Source organism: Furipterus horrens, unplaced genomic scaffold (assembly GCF_987537825.1).
Source record: "Furipterus horrens unplaced genomic scaffold, mFurHor1.1.pri manual_scaffold_13, whole genome shotgun sequence".
Taxonomy (NCBI): domain Eukaryota; kingdom Metazoa; phylum Chordata; class Mammalia; order Chiroptera; family Furipteridae; genus Furipterus; species Furipterus horrens.
In genome coordinates, this window is record NW_028327183.1 from 41,947,692 (window position 1) to 41,966,384 (window position 18,693).

Here is an 18,693-nt window from a genome sequence, read left to right on the forward strand (position 1 = left end):
TCAACACGGGAGGAGACAGATACCGTGTCACTCCCGAGTCGGACTGCACAGCCATTCTCGGCGGTGCAGATAGACTCTTAAGAAGCTACACCATCGTCTCTCGAGACGGACGGCTGCCGACAACTCCTACCTGGATGCTGTAAAGGGGAGCAGTGCTAGACAAAGTTGGAAAGGTTGTCTGGGGCTAATCTAGGGACAGCTGGGTGGGAGGCTTGAATGCCAGCTACAGAGATTGACTTTGATTCTTTAAAAAAAATTTTATTAATGCTTTTATTTTTTAAAGATTTATTTTATTCTCATTTGAGAGAGAGGGAAAGAGAGAAAGAAAGAAAGAAGGAAACATTGATGTGAGAGAGAAACATCGATTGGTCACCTCCCTTATAACTGGGGACCACACCTGCAACCTAGGCATGTGTCCTGACCTGGAATCAAACAGCTGGCTTTTCAGTATATGGGACAGTGCTTCAACCAGCTGAGCCACACTGGCCAGGGCAACCTTGATTCTTTAGCTAGGAGGGAGAAAGAGAGAGTGAGGAGAGGAAAGAGGGAAAGGGAAAGAAAGAAACTGTTTACGGAGAGCTTACCACTTGCCTATGTTAATAATTTTTTTCCCAACAATTACCCTATGAGGCGCATTACTAATTTACGTTATAAATGTGTTCATTGGTTGCACAAGGTTGCACAGCTAGTAAGTGGAGGTGAAGACTTCAGCCTTGGCCTACCTTTGAGTCCAAAGCCTGTGAACTTTGTACCACCTACATTGTTTTAGTTTTTTCCAGCAATCTCCATTCTCTACTGTCATTTCCTAACCCTTCCATAGGCACTCGTTTCAGGTGACTAATGCATATCTTTTGGCTTGTACATGTTCTTGCAAGATGTGCTGCATTTTATGTGCATGAGGTTTTGATCATGCAAATGATATTGTACTTGCTTTTACCATCCCTCCATGTACACATTATGTGTACAGTAGTCCCTCTCTATATCGCGGTTCACTTATCACGGCCTTACTGTATCGCGGGATTTTAAAAAATATTATATTTAATTATTTATCATGGAGTTTTTGCTATATCGTGGGATTTTGTGGTACTGTATATGTATGTTGTTAAAGTTACATAGGTTTAAGAGTGTAGAATATGTTTAAGAACATAAGTAGTGTTTATAAAAGCGTGGAAAAGGTTAATAAGAGAGTGGGAAAGGTTATTAAGGGACTGGGAATGGTTTATAAGTGTGTGGGAAGGGTTTATAAAGTCTTAAAATATATATAAATACTAAAATAAATGTAAGGTTCCTACTTCGCGGATTTTCACCTATCGCAGTGAAAATACCCACGACAAGTGAGGGAATACTGTATGCCTAATTTGTTTTTTCTAACCGCTGCATGATATTCCATGGTGTGCATGCCCTGTGTGTTGAGTGTTCACTAGGCCTCAGGGAAGGACGCCCACATTGCCTTTAGTGTACTGTCACCACAATAATGCTGTATTCTTGTATGTGTTCCATTGTAGATGAAGGTAGAAATCTCTGTTATATGAAATGGGTATTTGTAAACCTGATTTAACTAATTGTTGCCTGCAATGCTGCTTTGGGCCTGAGACACGGATCAGTACTCTCTTCTCCTCAGGATCCAGAAGAGGACCCTATTCTACCCCTCCCCCAACCACCCAATAAGCAGTCACATATCAGGGGCTCTGTACCCCCACAGTCCTGCCAACAATCCTCAATTTCCAGCTTTTTGATCCTTTGCCACTCTGATGAATGTACAGTTTGATAGATTTCATTTCTCTTATTATTGTTCAGTTTGAATGTCTCTTCACATATTTGTTAGGCTTTTGGTTTGCTCTCCTGAGAATTGCTTGGCCCATTTTCCTACAGCAGAGTTCCTTGGTTATTCTCATTGGTTTAAAACATTACATATACCCTTTTATGCCAATTCTGGCATTTCATATGACCTTTAACACCGCATTAATAAAAGTGGTAAGAGTGGGCATCCTTGCTTTGCTCCTGATCTTAGTTTTCAGTTTTTCATTGTTGAGTGTGACATAATTTTCTTTTATTCCTAGTTTGTTAAGTGTTTTTTAATTATGAAAGGGCATTAAATTTTCTCAAATGATTTTTCTGCATCTATTGAGATGACCATGTAATTTTATCCTTCATTCTGTTAATGTGATATATCACATTGATATTTTTATGTTCTTGATGTATGAGTCTCTTAATCGTCGTCGTCGGCAGTCGTCCGTCTCGAGAGACGATGGTGTAGCTTCTTAAGAGTCTATCTGCACCGCCGAGAATGGCTGTGCAGTCCGACTCGGGAGTGACATCGTATCTGTCTCCTCCCGTGTTGAATCGACATCTTGCGATGACGCTGAAGCTACAGAGCCTGGGCAGGGTGATATGGAGGGTCTGCTGTTGCCCATGCAGCAGACCCCCCCTCTCTTCGCAGCTGAAGGGTCCAAGGGAAAGACGGAGTCAATACAGCTTGGCTTCAGGTGCGCCGCAGGAGTTGCCGGTGTTGACTACAACGTCAAACCGCCTTAGGGACTCCGGCTCCGGATTTTCTGTCGGGGTTTACTCCCTTAGCCTTTCCCCTGAAGAGGTATGCTGCAAGGCAGCGGAGGTTTTTTGGAGTCAGAGTTTTCCTTCTCTGATGTACCCTGACTGGAAGATCGAACCAGCGACACTTAGCTCACAGGCCGACGCTCAATCCACTGAGCTAAACCAGCTGAGTCTCTTAATGCACTGTAGAATTCAGTTTGCTAGTATTTTGTTGAGGATTTTCACATCTATGTTCATCAGGGATATTGTCTTATTTCTTGTAGTATCTTTGGCTTTGGTGTCAAGATAATGTGGGCCTCATAAAATCTATTTTGAAGTGTTTTCTCCTCTTAATTTTTTTTTTGGGAAGAGCTTGAGAGGGATCGGCATTAATTAAAAAGAAAATATTTGAAAGAATTCTCCAATGAAGCCTTCTAGTCCTGGGCTCTTATTTGTTGAGAGGTTTTCAATTACTGACTTAATCGCCTTACTAGTTATAGATATGTTCAGGTTTTCTATTTCTTCATGATTCAGTCTTGGTAGATTGTATGTTTCTAAGAATTTATACATTCCTTCTAGGTTTTCCAATTTGTTAGCATATGATTGTTCATAGTAGTCTCTTGTAATTCTTTCTATTTCTGTGGCATCAGTAGTAATGTTTCCTGAGTATTGAGCCATCACTGACTGGAAAACTTCTGGATTATGTCTGCCCTAATTGTCTCATTATTAATTGATGACCAAAAGCTGGTGAGTGTAGTAGAGAGAGAACTCTAGGACTCCAAGTTTAAGTCTTTGTTCTTCTAAGGTATGATCTCAGACAGGTTGCTTTCCCTCTCTGGGCCTCAGTTTCCTTATCTGTGAAATGAGTGGTGGACAGATGGTCTCCAAGCTCCTTCCCTTTGGATGCTGACTCTCTTCTTCTTCCCTCTACCCACTCCACATTTAAGGAAGTGGAACTCTGGAGACTCCCCTGAACCTCTGCCCTAATCAAAGGAACCATAGGGTCTGCCAGATCTCCCTCTGTCTCTTTCCAGGAGGAGCCATGGCCCTGAATGATGTCGATGTGCAGAAGCGGATTAAGCACATTATCGCTTTCATTGAGCAGGAAGCCAATGAGAAGGTAGAAGAAATAGATGCCAAGGTTGAGGAAGAATTCAACATTGAGAAAAGACGTCTTGTACAAACCCAACGACTGAAGATTACGGAGTATTATGAGAAAAAGGAAAAGCAGTTAGAGCAACAGAAGAAAATCCAGATGTCCACCATAAGGAATCAAGCAAGGTTGAAGGTCCTGAGAGCCCAGAATGACCTCGTCTCAGAGTTACTGAATGATGTGAAGCTCAGACTCATCAGGATCGTGGAAGACCCAGAAGCATACAAGGGGCTGTTGTATCAACTAGTGCTCCAGGGTCTGCTCCGACTGCTGGAGCCTGTGGTGACTGTCCGCTGCAGGCCACAGGACCACTTCCTGGTAGAGGATGCAGTGCAAGAAGCCATCCCTGAGTACACGATAGTCTCCCAAAAGCATGTGAAAGTCCAAGTTGATCGAGAGGTACACCTGGCTATGAATTCAGCAGGAGGTGTGGAGGTCTACAGTGGAGATCAGAGAATAAAGGTTTCCAATACCTTAGAAAGTCGACTGGATCTCTTAGCCGAGCAAAATATGCCAGAAATACGAAAGGCCTTATTTGGAGCCAATCCCAACAGGAAGTTTTTTGATTAAACCTTTGGGAAATGAACTGCTAAACCATAAAAGAATAAATTATTAAGGCAAAGGAAACTGGTCATGTTACCTCCTGTTTATTGCTCTGATATTAGTCTATCTTCTTCTATGAAATACCCTTTGAATAGCTAAAGGCACTGTACTTTGGAATAAAGCCTGGCTTAATGCTCAGAAATCTAATTCCAGTTCACCCATACATACCATAACTTCTGGTCAGTTTTGTAGTCTGGGTTGAAGGGAGTAAAGGCAAGAGTCTATTCTTTAGCTCATCCCCCAGGTGAGATGTAAGTAGTATTTTTGACTTACGGGTCTGAGCGCTCTAAATTTCTTTATTATTATGTGAAGTGTTTTCCTTCTTTTGTTTCAACTTTCTGTACTCGTGCTATGTAGTGAGATTTGGCAATCTTCCTTGTGTGTACAGGGCCAGCTTCACGGGCATATGTAACTAGTGCAGTCACACAGGGGTCTATGCTCAGAAGAGTGCAGTGCTTAGGGTTTAATGCTCTGTAGCCACTGCCTTGAGATTCTTAGTTTTATCTTTGAACATGTGTTTGGTAAGTGAAGCCCCATGGAACTTTGAATCATGCACCAGGGGATGGAGGCTTGGCTCACACATCTCCCTGGGATGCATTCTTGGCCACCACTTCTCAGCTCTCTGTGTCCCACCCTTCCCCTCCCTCATTCAGTGACCACTGCTGTCCTCTGCCCCTGGCGAGGGCCTGGTGTGCATGCAGGGAGGGTCAGGGTGATGTGCGCATGCTCTGCAGGGTCTTATGACTGGATATAATAATGGCGGCCACTGCACCCCTGGCTGGCAGCTCCATGGTACATTCAGCAGGTGAGTCAATGAGGGTGAGTATCTCTCCCACCAAATGCTGAGCAAATCCTGGTGTGGAGGTTTAAAAACCCTGGGGTTCACTTGTCTGTCGTGGGTTGGGTCAGCCAGCATTCTGCAATGAGAGATGCCTGGCTGGACTTCCCTGATGCCAGCCAGGGCATAGCACATATATCTGTGGGAAGGAGGATGCAACAGTTGTCAGTTTGCTGGGCCTGAGTCTCAAGGTGGGAACTACAGGAGCTCATGAGGGTCTGCACTTGCCCAGTAAAGTATCCCTGTGCCTGTCAGTTTTCCATCAAATAGCTCAGTCAGTGCCTGGAGAGACTTGGGGCTGTCTCTTCCCACCAACTTGATGAATACTCTGGGAGGAGCCAAGAGATATAGATTGTAATTTTGGTGATTCTCCACATGGGCATTGCACAATATAAAGATAAGTAATAAAATTCATGTTGATGATTTAAAATTTTAATTTTTATTTACTGAAACTTTAAATAGCAAATAAACACTATGACAAATCAAAAAAGAGAATGCAGAAGAAAGGAAATAAATATTTGTATTTAGTATCTCTAATTGTACTTTTTGAACAGCTGGTTTGGCTCAGTGGATTGAGCGTCGGCCTGCGAGCTAAGTGTCGCTGGTTCGATCTTCCAGTCAGGGCACATCAGAGAAGGAAAACTCTGACTCCAAAAAAAACCTCCGCTGCCTTGCGGCATACCTCTTCAGGGGAAAGGCTAAGGGAGTAAACCCCGACAGAAAATCCGGAGCCGGAGTCCCTAAGGCGGTTTGACGTTGTAGTCAACACCGGCAACTCCTGCGGCGCACCTGAAGCCAAGCTGTATTGACTCCGTCTTTCTCTTGGATCCTTCAGCTGCGAAGAGAGGGGGGGTCTGCTGCATGGGCAACAGCAGACCCTCCATATCACCCTGCCCAGGCTCTGTAGCTTCAGTTTCACTGGAGAGGACACTCCAGCGTCATCGTAAGATGTTGATTCAACACGGGAGGAGACAGATACCGTGTCACTCCCGAGTCGGACTGCACAGCCATTTTCGGCGGTGCAGATAGACTCTTAAGAAGCTACACCATCGTCTCTCGAGACGGACGGCTGCCGACGACGACGATGGCATTTCATATTATTTTAGAAGCTTATCTACTTCATTCAGGTTTTCAAATTTATAAATGTAAAGTTATTAATATACTTTTATTAGTTTTAAAACATCTGATGTCTGTTACTTCCTATTTTTCATTCTGCATTTTATTTGCATCTTCTCTTTTCCTCAATTGGATTTTCTGGTTCATTACCTTATTAATTTGTCAAAGAACAAATGTTAGTTTTTTGTGATGATTTGTTGTTAATTTCTATTCTATTGATTTCTACTATCTTTATTTCTATCCTTTTTTTTGGGGGGGGTGGGCAGGGATGCTTTGTTGCTTCTTAAATAACTTCTTGAGTTAATTCATAAACATTTTTAATGCTTCTTGTTTTTTGATAAATGTATTTAAAGTATAAATTTACTTCTAAATACTGCTTTAGATTTGTTCCAAATTTTGATGAGTAGTTTAAAAAAACTTTTGGTTTTGAAATTATTGTTAGCTCATAGGAAGTTACAAAAATGGTAGATAAGAGTCCCTTACACACTTCATCCCTCTTCCCCGTAGAGACATCTTATATAACTGTAGTTTGTGAGCAGGAAATTGGCATTGGTACAATACTCTTAACTAGACTACAGACCCTAATTCAGTGTTCAGCAGATTTTACATGCACTTGTATGTGTGTGTGACATGTAGTATGTTCAATATTATTCAGTTCTAATTACTTTTTTAAAAAGTCCTCACCCTAGGATATGTTCATTGATTTTAGAGAGAGAGGAAAGGAGAGAGAAAGAGAGAGAAACATCGATTGGTTGCCTCCCATACATACCCTGACCAGGGATCAAACTCACAACCTTTTGGTGTATGGGATGATGCTCCAACCAACTGAGCCACCCAGCCACGGCCAGTTCTAAATGCTTTTAAATTTCCTTTTTGAACCAAGAATTACTTAGTAATATGTCAGTTAACTTTCATACACACATTTGTTGTTCTGATCTCATTGTCTCTGGCGAATAGTGATCCTTTAAATAAGCCAGTATCCTTGCTCATGTTCCTGTCTAATGGGAAGGACCTAAGCAGGAGAGTGAGAGTTGTGATTTGAGAAGCTGATGTGGGTCCAGGTTATGTTGGAGGAGAGACCATGGAGATGAGAAGACCTGTGTCCCTGAAAGTCTGTGAGAACCTGTGTCACAGAAAATGATAATCAATTTTCTGCTTTACAAACAGCGATGCAAAGGCAGGTGGACAGAGGATCCAGGGACTGACAAGAAGCAAGCTTCAGACCTAGGCTGAAATTGGTTCTGGACTGATCTCTAGCATCAGAGCCGTCACAGGACCATGGGACCTCAGCATATGAGACCTGTGCAGCTGCTCTGCCTCCTAGGGGCCATCTCCACCCTACCTTGTATGTCCTGTGGTGCTGGATGCTTTGGGATCCCCCCAGAGGGAGGGAGCTGGATATCTGTTTTCCTCAAGGGACAGGATCTTGAAGGCTGACCACTTGGCTGGCTGTTCAGGAGTGGTGTAGGTATGGTGAGGAACACGTAACTGGAAGACCATTCTCTGTTTAGGGGCTGAGGCTCTTCTGTGCTATGAAGCTACATCCTCACTCTTCAGAGCTGTTACTTTCCGTAACTGGAGATGGCTTCTGATGAGGAGCATGGTGTGTAAACTGACTGAGGGCTGCGAGGAGACGCTGGTGCTCATTGAGACAAGTGAAGGGAAGTGACTTTTTTTTTTTTTTTTTTTTTTTTTTGCTGGTTCTTCTGATGCCTAGCTCCATCTCTAGCACCCAGGGACCATGGATTAGAGTTCTAAATATTTATCATATTATATTTTTGGGAATAATGTCAAGACACTGGCAGGAGAGGGGCAGGACCCAGCTGGTTGTGGTGTGAGCTGGATAAGAGGTGGGCAGCTCCCAGGAGGAGCGGGGCAATCTGGGAGCAAAGAAAAAATGGGACATAAGGAGAGAGGAGCAGAGGGGAGAGGAGTGAGGAGAAACAGATGGAGACCTGACATCTGAGTCCCGTGCAGCTGCAGTGAGTGGACTTCAGGGGAGGGGCAAAGCTGGTGATGGGGTAGAGTGAGCAGGAAGAGCGGGGTGGGAAGGTGGACTCTGGGTGTGGCCAAAACACTGATCAGAGGCTCTTTAATCTTTACTCCACAGGAACCAGAAGGGGAGTTGTGGGTTTTAAAGGCTGCAGCCCAGCCCCATCTTACCCCCAGCGAGTCTCCTATCTCGTTTCACCGCCTGGATTGTCCATTGCCTCCTATAGCCACGTCTGCCGGAGGTATCTCTGCAATAATCTCACCAACTTGGATCCTTTTGTGAAACTGAAGGACACTCCTAAGCCTACAGCATTTTCTTCCCTTAGTTGCCCAACCTGTTTGGGCGAGCACACTAAAAACTGCCTCCCAAATTTTGTCACCTCCGATTCTTGCCCTGACGAAGCCCATAAGTGTTACAGTTCTACCTTAAAATTTCAGGCAGGTGAGAAGAGAGGAACTTTATCAAATGCCCACTCTATGACAGGTGCTTTCTGGTACCTTCCCATCTCTGAAGGAGGCTGGTGGGATCTGGAGAGGGGATTGGGATTGTGGGCACCAGGCACATGAACACCAAGGAGGAAGGTGCCCGGTGCCCAAGTCTTTGGTGGGAGAGCAGGTGTCCTGGTTTGTGAGGGGTGTCTGGAAGGAGGGACAGGGCACTTGAGTCTTGAAAGGGTCCCAGACTCCTCCCTCTCTTCCTTACAGGGTTTCTCAATACCACCTTCCTCCTCATGGGCTGTGCTCGTGAACAACACAAAATTTTAGCAGGTTTTCACCATATTGGGACCATCAGAGTGACTGAGGTGCTCAACATCTTAGAGAAGGCCCAGATTGCTGGTGCCAAGCCCTCCCGTCGGGCTCCTGCTTGGGGCATTCTCTCAGGCCTCCTGCTTGCCTTTAGGGGTTGATCATGTAGTGGATGGGACAAACACCCAGACCCTACACATGACCAAATAAAGTCTGAGTTGTCTTTCTGCTCTGTCCTGTGGTCCATTAGGGTCACAGAGGAATGGAAGGTGTGAGGAGGACCAACCATGTGTCCAGGGAGGTGGAGGGGAGGGGCATGCCGTGGGCAGTGCTTGGGTGAAGTGAGCAGCAGCAGGGGACAGATAACACAGGAAAAGTGACAGTGTCATGCTCAGTAACCAGGAGGAAACCCAACTACTCCTTTTCTCCTTCCACTTCCTCTGGGGACCTGAGCGCTGGCCTGGGTTCAGCCACTGACTTAGAAATCCTGGCCAGATCTCTCCCCTTTTCTGGGCCTCAGTTTCCTCCCCTTTAAAATAAAGCACCTTATGAATTAGAGCTGAGCCTCATCAAGGTGATTTAAAAATATGATTACTTGTTGGGTGTCTACTTGGTGTGTGTCAGTTACTGTGCTAGTATCAGGATGCTATTTAAATCCTCACAAGACCTCAGTGAGATAGCTTTGATTCCTATTTTGCAATGAAGAATTTTGTTCTTGGAGGTTAACTTATTTGCCCAGAGTAGGATCCCTTTTGCCTCCCCTGTAGATCTCTTTTCCTGCTAAGGGAATTTTGAGAAATTTGGGGACCTCATCTGCTTTCCTCTCTCCAGTAGTTGTTTTCTTTGTGTAAGTTGGCAAATACGGAGGAAAGAGGAAAGACCAGGGCTGGGGATGATTCCTTTCTGTCAATACCCAAACTTCAGAGGATAGTGTAATTCCTCTCTCTGGTCATAAGGGGACAGCAGATACACACGTCTTGCAATTTGATGCCTTCAGATTAGGGGTGTGTGTGTGCGCTCACGCGCCCGTTGTCATGGGGAATAGGAAAGGCAGAGTCTCTGTGCTAGTCTATTTACATGTATGCTCTCAGGTTAATTCTCTCCACTGTCTTAAGGAGTGGGGAAGGAGACACTAAGGGTACTTCTACTCCAGGTTAAATATTTTCTGTGCATTACCTCATTCTTTCTTATTACAACCTTATTAAATAGATATCGTCACTTCTGCATTTGCATTTTACAGGGGAAGAAACAGGCTTAACTACCTGAGGCCCCAGAGCCCTCCTTTGTTCATAGCTTGGGCAACTGGGATCTGAAGCACAGGTGACTGCAGTTGGCCTCAGAAGTGGGACTGGGATGACAACTTTGACTACTGTGGACAGGTTTTGGAAGGGTGGTTGGGAAGCCAAAGAAGGTTGTGGTAAGTGGACTAGGTCTGACTGGAGATCAGAAGCCTATGGCAAGAGGCTATTAGGTCGCAGAGGGAAGGATTTTTGGGGAAGTTGTATCAGTGAGCTTCACCCATCCTGTACTTAACAAGTAGTGCTAGTAGATAATTTTAGAGGGCTGAGCCAAGGCTTTGGTGGGCCAAGGCATAGTTCATTTAATCCCACTGGGCAAGGTGGTGAGGACATTAATGACCTTCAAAAGGAATTAGAAGGTCAAAGGTGGTGGTACCCTTAGGTGTCCCAAATGGATAGCCCTAATCATAATACCAGATATGGGGCATATTTACTATGTACAAAAGATCGTATGAAACAAAAATATTGGATATGGAGTGTGACTTAATTCCACAAACATATCATTTCACTTAAGAAAGAGGATATCAGACATTGGAGGGATCCTGATCAAGATGGCAGAGTAGGGTAAACACTGTGCTTGCCTCCTTCCAAGTCCACATCAAAATAACAACTAAATTTCAGAATAATCAACCGGTGGGACCATCTGAGGCCCAGCTGAACAAGAAGTCTTATAACTAAGGATATAAAGAAGAAGCCATGTTGAGATTGGCAGGAGGGGGTGGAGACACAGATGTGCTGGCTCCACATCCACGTGTGGTGGTTGAGAATCGGGTGGGATGTCTCAGCTGCAGAGGTGCCCCCCTGAGGAGGGAGGGGTCTGACGCCACACTGGACTACCCAGCCTGCTGCAGCAGTGCTGCAAAGAGGAGCCCCCACAACATCTGGGTGTGAAAATCAGCAGGGGTTCTGTCTGGGTGAGCTGGAAGGCTGCTGGAAACTTAGGCATCCTCTTGAGAGCCTGTGCACAGACTTGGTCACTCTCAGGCATTCACTCTGGGCTCTGGCGAAGGGGCAGAGGCTTGGGGTGGGGTGGGGAGCGCCAGAGACAAATGGGGAGAAACTGAGTTCTGTGGCTGCAGGGTGAAGGCTGGAGGGACAGCCGCCATTGCCCTTGTGTTGAGCCCTTCTACCACAGAGCAGGAAGGTGGGTGCCATCTTTCCTGTGGCCAAATCTGAATCTGCATTCACCTGCGGGACTCCACTTGCTTCACCCTGATAATTCCCTGAAATATTGCCCCACCCAACTTGTGCACTGCCCCAGGCTATTTTGGCAACAGGCATCCGGCCTTGGCCCATGCTGCAGCCTTTCTTTAAAAAGTCTCAAAGAACCCTGGCCGGGTGGCTCAGTTGTTTGGAGTGTCATCCCATACACCAAGAGGTTCAGGTTCAATTCCCAGTCAGGGCACATACCTAGCTAGGTTGTAGGTTTGATCCCTGGTTGGGGCACGACACTCATGGGAGGCAACTGATTGATGTTTCTCTCTCATGTCGATGTTTCTTCTTTCTCTCTCTCTCTCTCTCTCTCTCTCTCTCTCTCTCTCTCTCTCTCTCTCCCCCTCCCTTTCTCTCTATCTAAAATGAATTTAAAAAAAATTTTTTTGCATGAGGATTAAAAAAAAAAAATCTCAAAGGTCCACAGGACCCATGAGGGTGGCAGCTGGCCTCAGTGTACCCTGTGCTTTTTGCTGAGCGAATCCAGGCTCAGCATTGGTGCCAGATCTAGATCTGCATTAACTTGGTGAACACCACTTGCTCCTCCCTGGTGACTCCCTGAGACTCTGCCTCACCCAATTTGCATAACTGCCTGAACCTTTTCCAGTAGCTGAGCCTTATGGGCAGGTGACGGCAGGCCTTGTAGTGCCCTGTGCCTTTTCCTGAGCTGCCCCAGGCCTAGTACTAGTGGCAGCTGGCCTCAGACCACAGTGTGGCCTCTGCCACACTTCTCTAGGTTCAGCACAGGCAGCTGCCAACTGCGGATCACTTTATAGTTTCTACCTGGTAACCTGGGCAAGTCAAAAGCAGCTGCTGACCTTGGCTTGCACCGGAGACTCTGGTAAAAGGCCCCCAAACCAACACACTCAGTGGCCAGCTTCACACCACAAGTGGCACACCCAAAAGGTGGTCTCAGTGTGCACCAGAGCTTTCAGGGGCAAATCCCACTCCAGGGTGTCAGGCCCTGCACAGCAGTTTATATGTGGTGATCATGGACAATCCCCACAGCCAGTCAACATGAAGGTCAATCCCACCCACCGATGTGCCAACAGCAATTAAGGCTTAATTACGATAGGAGGGCAAACACAACACACATGAGGGAAACTCTGGAGCACCCAGTTTGTGATGAGAGAGGTTGCTACTGGGCCCCACTGGTCACCTACTATATAACACAACCCTATCAAGACTGGGAGAGCCCTGGCTGGTGTGGCTCAGTGGATTCAGCACCAGTCTATCACCGAAAGGTCACTGGTTTGATTCCCAGTCAGGGTACATGCCAGTTGGGGGGGGGTGTGTGAGAGGCAGCTGATTGATGTTTCTTTGACATAGCAATGTTTCTCTCCCTCTCTTTTTCCCTTCCTTCCCTTCTCTTTACAAATAAATAAATAAATAAAATCTTTTAAAAAAAAAAAGATGGGAAACATAGAAGATCTACCTAATACATAGAAACAAACACAAAGAGGCAGCCAAAATTGGAAGACAACAAAAAAACATACCCCAAGTGAAAAAATCAGGAGAACTCTCCAGAAAAAGAACTAAACAAAATGGAGGCAAGCAAGCTACCATACACACAGTTCAAAACAATGGTTAAGAGGATAGTTAGTCAGAAACAAAGAATAAAGTATCTGAAATGGAGAATATACTAGAAGGAATCAACAGCAGATTGATAAAACAGGATTGACTCAGCCATTTGGAAGACAAGGTAGCAGAAAACAGCCAGTCAGAGCACAAAAACAAAAAAGAATAAAAAATAACGATTGAGAGCTTCCTTAACCCGGCAAAGGAAATAAATTACAAGTGCTTGAAGCACAGAGAGTCCCAAAGAAGATGAACTCAAAGAGGCCCATACCAAGACACATGATAATTAAAATTCCAAAGATAAAGGACAAAGAGAGGATCTTAAAAGCAGCAAGACAGCCTATTTAAAAAGGGTTAAAAAGCTACCCAGACAAGGAAAAACTGAAAGAGTTCATCACCTCTAAACTAGTATTACAAAATATGTTAAAGGGAAGTGTTTAAGAAGAAAGGGAAAGAAAAAACGTAAATTTGAATAATACCTCTGACTGGTATGGGTGTGGCTCTGTTGGTCGGGATCGTCCCACAAGGCATAAGGTCACTGGTTCAGCTCCTGTTTGGGGCACATGCCTGAGTTGCGGGTTTGGCTCCCAGTTGGGGCAAGTGCAGGAGACAACAGATCGATGTTTTGCTCTCACATTACTGTTTCTCTCTCTTTCTCCCTCCCTTTCCCTCTCTCTAAAAATAAATAAATAAAATCTTTAAAAATATGAATAATAAAATGGCAATAACTACATTCTATCAATAACCACTTTACATGTAAATGGATTAAGTGGTCCAATAAAAAGATATACGGTAGCTGAATAGATTAAAAAACAAACAAAAACAAGACCCATACATGTGCTGTATATAGGAGATGAACTTCGGACGGAAAGACACACACAGACTGAAAGTGAAAGAATACAAAATGACATTTTATGCAAATAGAAACGCTAGTAGCAATACTTATGTCTGACAAGTAGACTTTAAAACAAAGGCTATAATAAGGGACAAAGGACATCTCATAATGATAAAGGGATCAATCCAACAAGAGAATGTAACCTTTGTAAACATTTATGCACCAATAGGAGCACCTAAATATATAAAGCATATTTTGATGGACATGAAAGGAGAGATTGACAGTAATATAGTCATAGTAGAGGATTTCTCCCTTTCTTCCATTTTCTCTAAAAATAAATAAATAAAATCTAAAAAAAAAGTTTGGGAGACATAGAAGATCTATCTAATACATAGAAATAAACACAGAGAGGCAGCCAAAATTAGGAGACAAAAAATGTGTCCCAAATGAGAAAAACAGGAGAACTCTCCAGAAAAAGAACTAAACAAAATGGAGGCAAGCAAGCCTCCAGACAGAAAATCAACAAGGAAAAAGCAGCCTTAAATGATACACTAGACCAGATGAATTTAATTGATATTTTTAGAGCATTTCACCCCAGAGCAACAAAACATAACATTCTTTTCAAGTGCACATGGAACCTTTTCCAGGATAGGACACATGCTAGGCCACAGAACAAGTCTCTATAAATTTAAGAAGATTGAAATTGTATCAAATATCTTCCACAAACAGAAGGGTATGAACTAGAAATCAATTACAAGAAGAAAACTGAAAAACAAACACAGAGAGGTTAAATAACATGCTTTGAAACAATGAATAGGTTAACAATGAGATCAAGAAAGAAATTAGAAGACACCTTGAGACAAATGAAAATGAAAACAAAACAACCCCAAATCTATGGGACACAGTGAAGGCAGCCCTAAGAAGGAAATTCACAGCAATACAGGCCTACCTCAAGAAACAAGAAAAATCTCATATAAACTAACTTTATCCCAAAAGAAACTAGGAAAAGAACAACAAAGTCCAAAGTGAGTAGAAAGAAGGAAGTAATAAATAGAGTGGAAATAAATAAAATAGAACCTAAGAAAATACAAAAGATCAATGAAACCAAGAGCTCGTTCTTCAAAAAGTTAAAGAAGATTGGTAAACTTTTCATCAGACTCATCAATAAAAAGAGAGAGAGAGTTCAAATAAATAAAATAAAAAAATGAAAGAGAAGTGACACCTAACACCACAGAAATACAAAAGATTATAAGTAAATACTATGAACAGTTATATGACAACAAATTGGACAATCTGGAAGAAATGGATACATTTCTAGAAACATACAATCTTCCAAGAATGAATTAAGAAGAAACAAAAAATTAAACAGATTGATTACTCCCAGTGAAATTGAATCAGAAATAATTTTTTTTAAAAAAGGGCTAAAAAAACTCCCAACATACAGAAGTCCTGGACCAGTTGGGCTCATGGGTGAATTTTACCAAACATTCAAAAAAAGAATTAACACTTATTCTCAACCTAGTCCAAATAATTCAAGAGAACTTCCATACAGTTCAATTTTCTGATAGTTCTGGTTGTTTTTAGTTTTGAGGTAGATGTAATCCTTTTTATGGTTGTGGAAGGAGATGAAGCATGTCTACCTACACCTCTGTCTTGGTTAGAAGTCAGTTCCTAGGATTCTTATACAAACTTGCTGTTTATCTACAAACTACATATTAGTCAGAGTCAGCACTTACAGAAATAATGTCAAAAAGAGTGGTGGTGTGGGTTGCAGTTTCCTACCATTACAATTTTCCACTGTTACACACGTATCTGGACACTAGATCAGGAAACAAAGCATTGCGGGCGCTCTAGAAGCTCCTGCCCCCTTCCATTGGTAGATTTCTTTATTACTTTTTTAAGTTTTTAAAATTGTTTTTCTATTACAGTTGTCCTAGGAACTAATTAAAGAATATTGGAAGATTTCTAATGTTAAATCACCTTTGCTTTCCTGGGAAAAATAAAACTTAGTCAAGGCACATCATTATTTCTTATACTGCTGGATTCAATCTGCTAATACTTTGTTTAGGATTTTTGCATCTCTGTTTGTGAGTGTAATTGGCCTGATATTTTCCTCTTTTATAACTTTTTTGTTCTAGTTTCAATGTCAAGGTTGTATTTACATCAGAATGTGAGGAATATTTCCTCTTCTATTCTATGAAAAAACTGTATAAGATTGAGATGATCTCTCTTGAAAGTTCTGTAGAACTCAATGATAAAACTTCTGGGTTGAGTATTTTTTTTCTTTTTAAAGAAACTTTTCATATGGAAAATTGCAAATATGTACAAAGAGAGGTTGTTTATAAATATATACAAAGACCGTTTGTATACAAACATATACAAACAAACTCCTGTTCATTACTCCTGAGAGAATGGGATAGCGAACCCCATGTACCCATCTACAGCTTCAAAAATATCAGTTCCTAATATATTGAACTTGAGGTGGAAGAGGCGAGTCCAGTCTCAAAATGGAGGTAAAACCGCCGCTCGGTCGCTCCCAGCCCGACTCCGACTGTCACCGCCACCGCCGGGGGCAGGGCCATGATCCAAAGGAACCAGTTGAGAAAACTGTTTATTGATGGTCTGAGCTTTGAAACTACAGATGATAGTTTAAGAGAACATTTTGAGAAATGGGGCACACTCACAGATTTTGTGGTGATGAGAGAGCCCCAAACAAAACGTTCCCGGGTCTTTGGTTTTGTGACTTACACTTGTGTTGCAGAGGTGGATGCAGCAATGAGTGCTTGACCACACAAGGTTGATGGACGTGTAGTGGAACCAAAGAGAGTTGTTTCTAGAGAGGATTCTGTAAAGCCTGGTGCCCATCTAACAGTGAAGAAAATTTTTGTTGGTGATATTAAAGAAGATACAGAAGAATATAATTTGAGAGACTACTTTGAAAAATATGGCAAGATTGAAACCATAGAAGTTCTGGAAGATAGGCAGAGTGGGAAAAAAAGAGGATTTGCTTTTGTAACTTTCGATGATCATGATACAGTTGATAAAATTGTCGTTAGAAATACCACACTATTAATGGGCATAATTGTGAAGTGAAAAAGGCCCTTTCTAAACCAGAAATGTAGTCTGCTGGATCACAAAGAGGCTGTGGGGTTGGATCTGGCAGCTTTAAGGGTCGTGGAGGAAATTTTGAAGGTGGTGGTAGTAACTTTGGCCATGGTGGAAACTTTGGTGGAAGAGGAGGCTATGGTGGAGGTGGTAGCAGAGGTAGTTATGGAGGAGGTGATGGTGGATATAATGGATTTGGAGGTGATGGTGGTAACTATGGCAGTGGCCCTGGTTATAATAGTAGAGGAGGCTATGGTGGTGGTGGACCAGGATATGGAAACCAAGGTGGTGGATATGGCGGTGATGGTGGAGGAGGAGGATATGATGGTTACAATGAAGGGGGAAATTTCGGTGGTAACTACGGTGGTGGTGGGAACTATAATGATTTTGGAAATTACAGTGGACAACAGCAATCAAATTATGGACCCATGAAAGGTGGGGGCAGTTTTGGTGGAAGAAGCTCGGGTAGCCCATATGGTGGTGGTTATGGATCTGGTGGTGGAAGTGGTGGATATGGTAGCAGAAGGTTCTAAAAACTCAGCAGAAAAGGACTACAGTTCTTAGCAGGAGAGAGAGCAAAGAGTTGTCAGGAAAGCTGCAGGTTACTTTGAGACAGTTGTCCCGAATGCATTAGAGGAACTGTAAAAACCCGCCACAGAAGGAACCATGATCCATAGTCAGAAAAGTTACTGCAGCTTAAACGGGAAACCCTTCTTGTTCAGGACTGTCATAGCCACAGTTTGCAAAAGGTGCAGCTATTGATTAATGCAATGTAGTGTCAATTAGATGTACATTCCTGAGGTCTTTTATCTGTTGTAGCTTTTTCTTTTCATTACATCAGGTATATTGCCCTGTAAATTGTGGTAGTGATACCAGGAATAAAAAATTAAGGAATTTTTAACTTTTCAGTATTTGTGTAGTTCAGTTTTTCTACATTTTAGTACAGAAAATTTAATGAAATGCAGTTTTGAAGGTGTTTCCTTGTGAGTTAACAAGTAAAGAAGATTCATGTTAATCACTTTTGTATGAATTTTGCTAAAGTTAATTGTAAAGAAACACCTGCTGACTTGTAGTTCAAGTGGAATCTATTCTCCCCATTTCCAAACCATAAAATGAATGGGCTCTAACATGTGGAGAGAATAGATACTTGTATGTTTGCATTGGGTTTTAGATAAATAGAACTGGGTATTTAAATTAGCATATTTGTGACTTTAATAGCATTAAGATATGCCTTCAAATTTAAAAAATCTCAAAATTCCTATTTGGTTTTGTGCATTTTTCCCCCCTTAAATGTAATCATGATTTTAGTGTGTTAGCTTTGCCAAGAGTCCTAGCTGTGTTTAGAACATCTCCATCTACATTCACCTTGGTCACATGTGAACTACTGCCATAGTTTTTATTTGGCTGTAAAAAATGTCTACTGCCCTCTTAATTCTGCAGAGGTAGTGGATGTTTTTCCTTCCCTCCTCCATTAAAAATCATTCTTAAAAACTTTCAGAATACAAGACCACTAAGCCTGCTGTATCTGAGCAAATTAAATTGGTGGCTACCTTTTTTCCTTTTTAAAGCACAAGAGGCCCATAAATCTTCAGTTATTTTCCTTGGATATATATATATATATACAAACTCAAAGCAAGAGAATAAAATTCATGCATCGTTGAACCCTTAAAAAAAAAATCAATTC

At 42.7% G+C, this 18,693-nt stretch overlaps 2 protein-coding genes and 1 pseudogene across 4 annotated transcripts; all 3 read left to right on the plus strand.

The window, feature by feature from the left end:
- Window positions 1–3,328: 3,328 nt before the first annotated feature.
- Window positions 3,329–4,274, plus strand: LOC149994756 (V-type proton ATPase subunit E 2-like). 3 transcript variants are annotated; one of them, XM_090260343.1, is made up of 2 exons: window positions 3,329–3,865; window positions 3,941–4,274. In XM_090260343.1, exons 1-2 carry the CDS (start codon window positions 3,575–3,577, stop codon window positions 4,253–4,255), a joined length of 606 nt encoding a protein of 201 aa, XP_090116469.1. In that variant the 5' UTR covers window positions 3,329–3,574; the 3' UTR covers window positions 4,256–4,274. The 3 variants fall into 3 exon arrangements, with proteins under 3 accessions (XP_090116469.1, XP_090116468.1, XP_090116467.1); XM_090260342.1 differs by having other exon boundaries at window positions 3,329–3,605; window positions 3,672–4,274; XM_090260341.1 differs by having other exon boundaries at window positions 3,329–4,274.
- Window positions 4,275–7,486: 3,212 nt separating this feature from the next.
- Window positions 7,487–9,142, plus strand: LYPD4 (LY6/PLAUR domain containing 4). The gene is made up of 4 exons (XM_090260756.1): window positions 7,487–7,587; window positions 7,754–7,897; window positions 8,353–8,676; window positions 8,940–9,142. The coding sequence occupies exons 1-4, from the start codon at window positions 7,521–7,523 to the stop codon at window positions 9,140–9,142; spliced, it is 738 nt and encodes a 245-aa protein (XP_090116882.1). The 5' UTR covers window positions 7,487–7,520.
- A 7,269-nt stretch (window positions 9,143–16,411) lies between these two features.
- LOC149994758 (heterogeneous nuclear ribonucleoprotein A3 pseudogene) lies at window positions 16,412–17,555 on the plus strand (annotated as a pseudogene).
- Window positions 17,556–18,693: the final 1,138 nt, after the last annotated feature.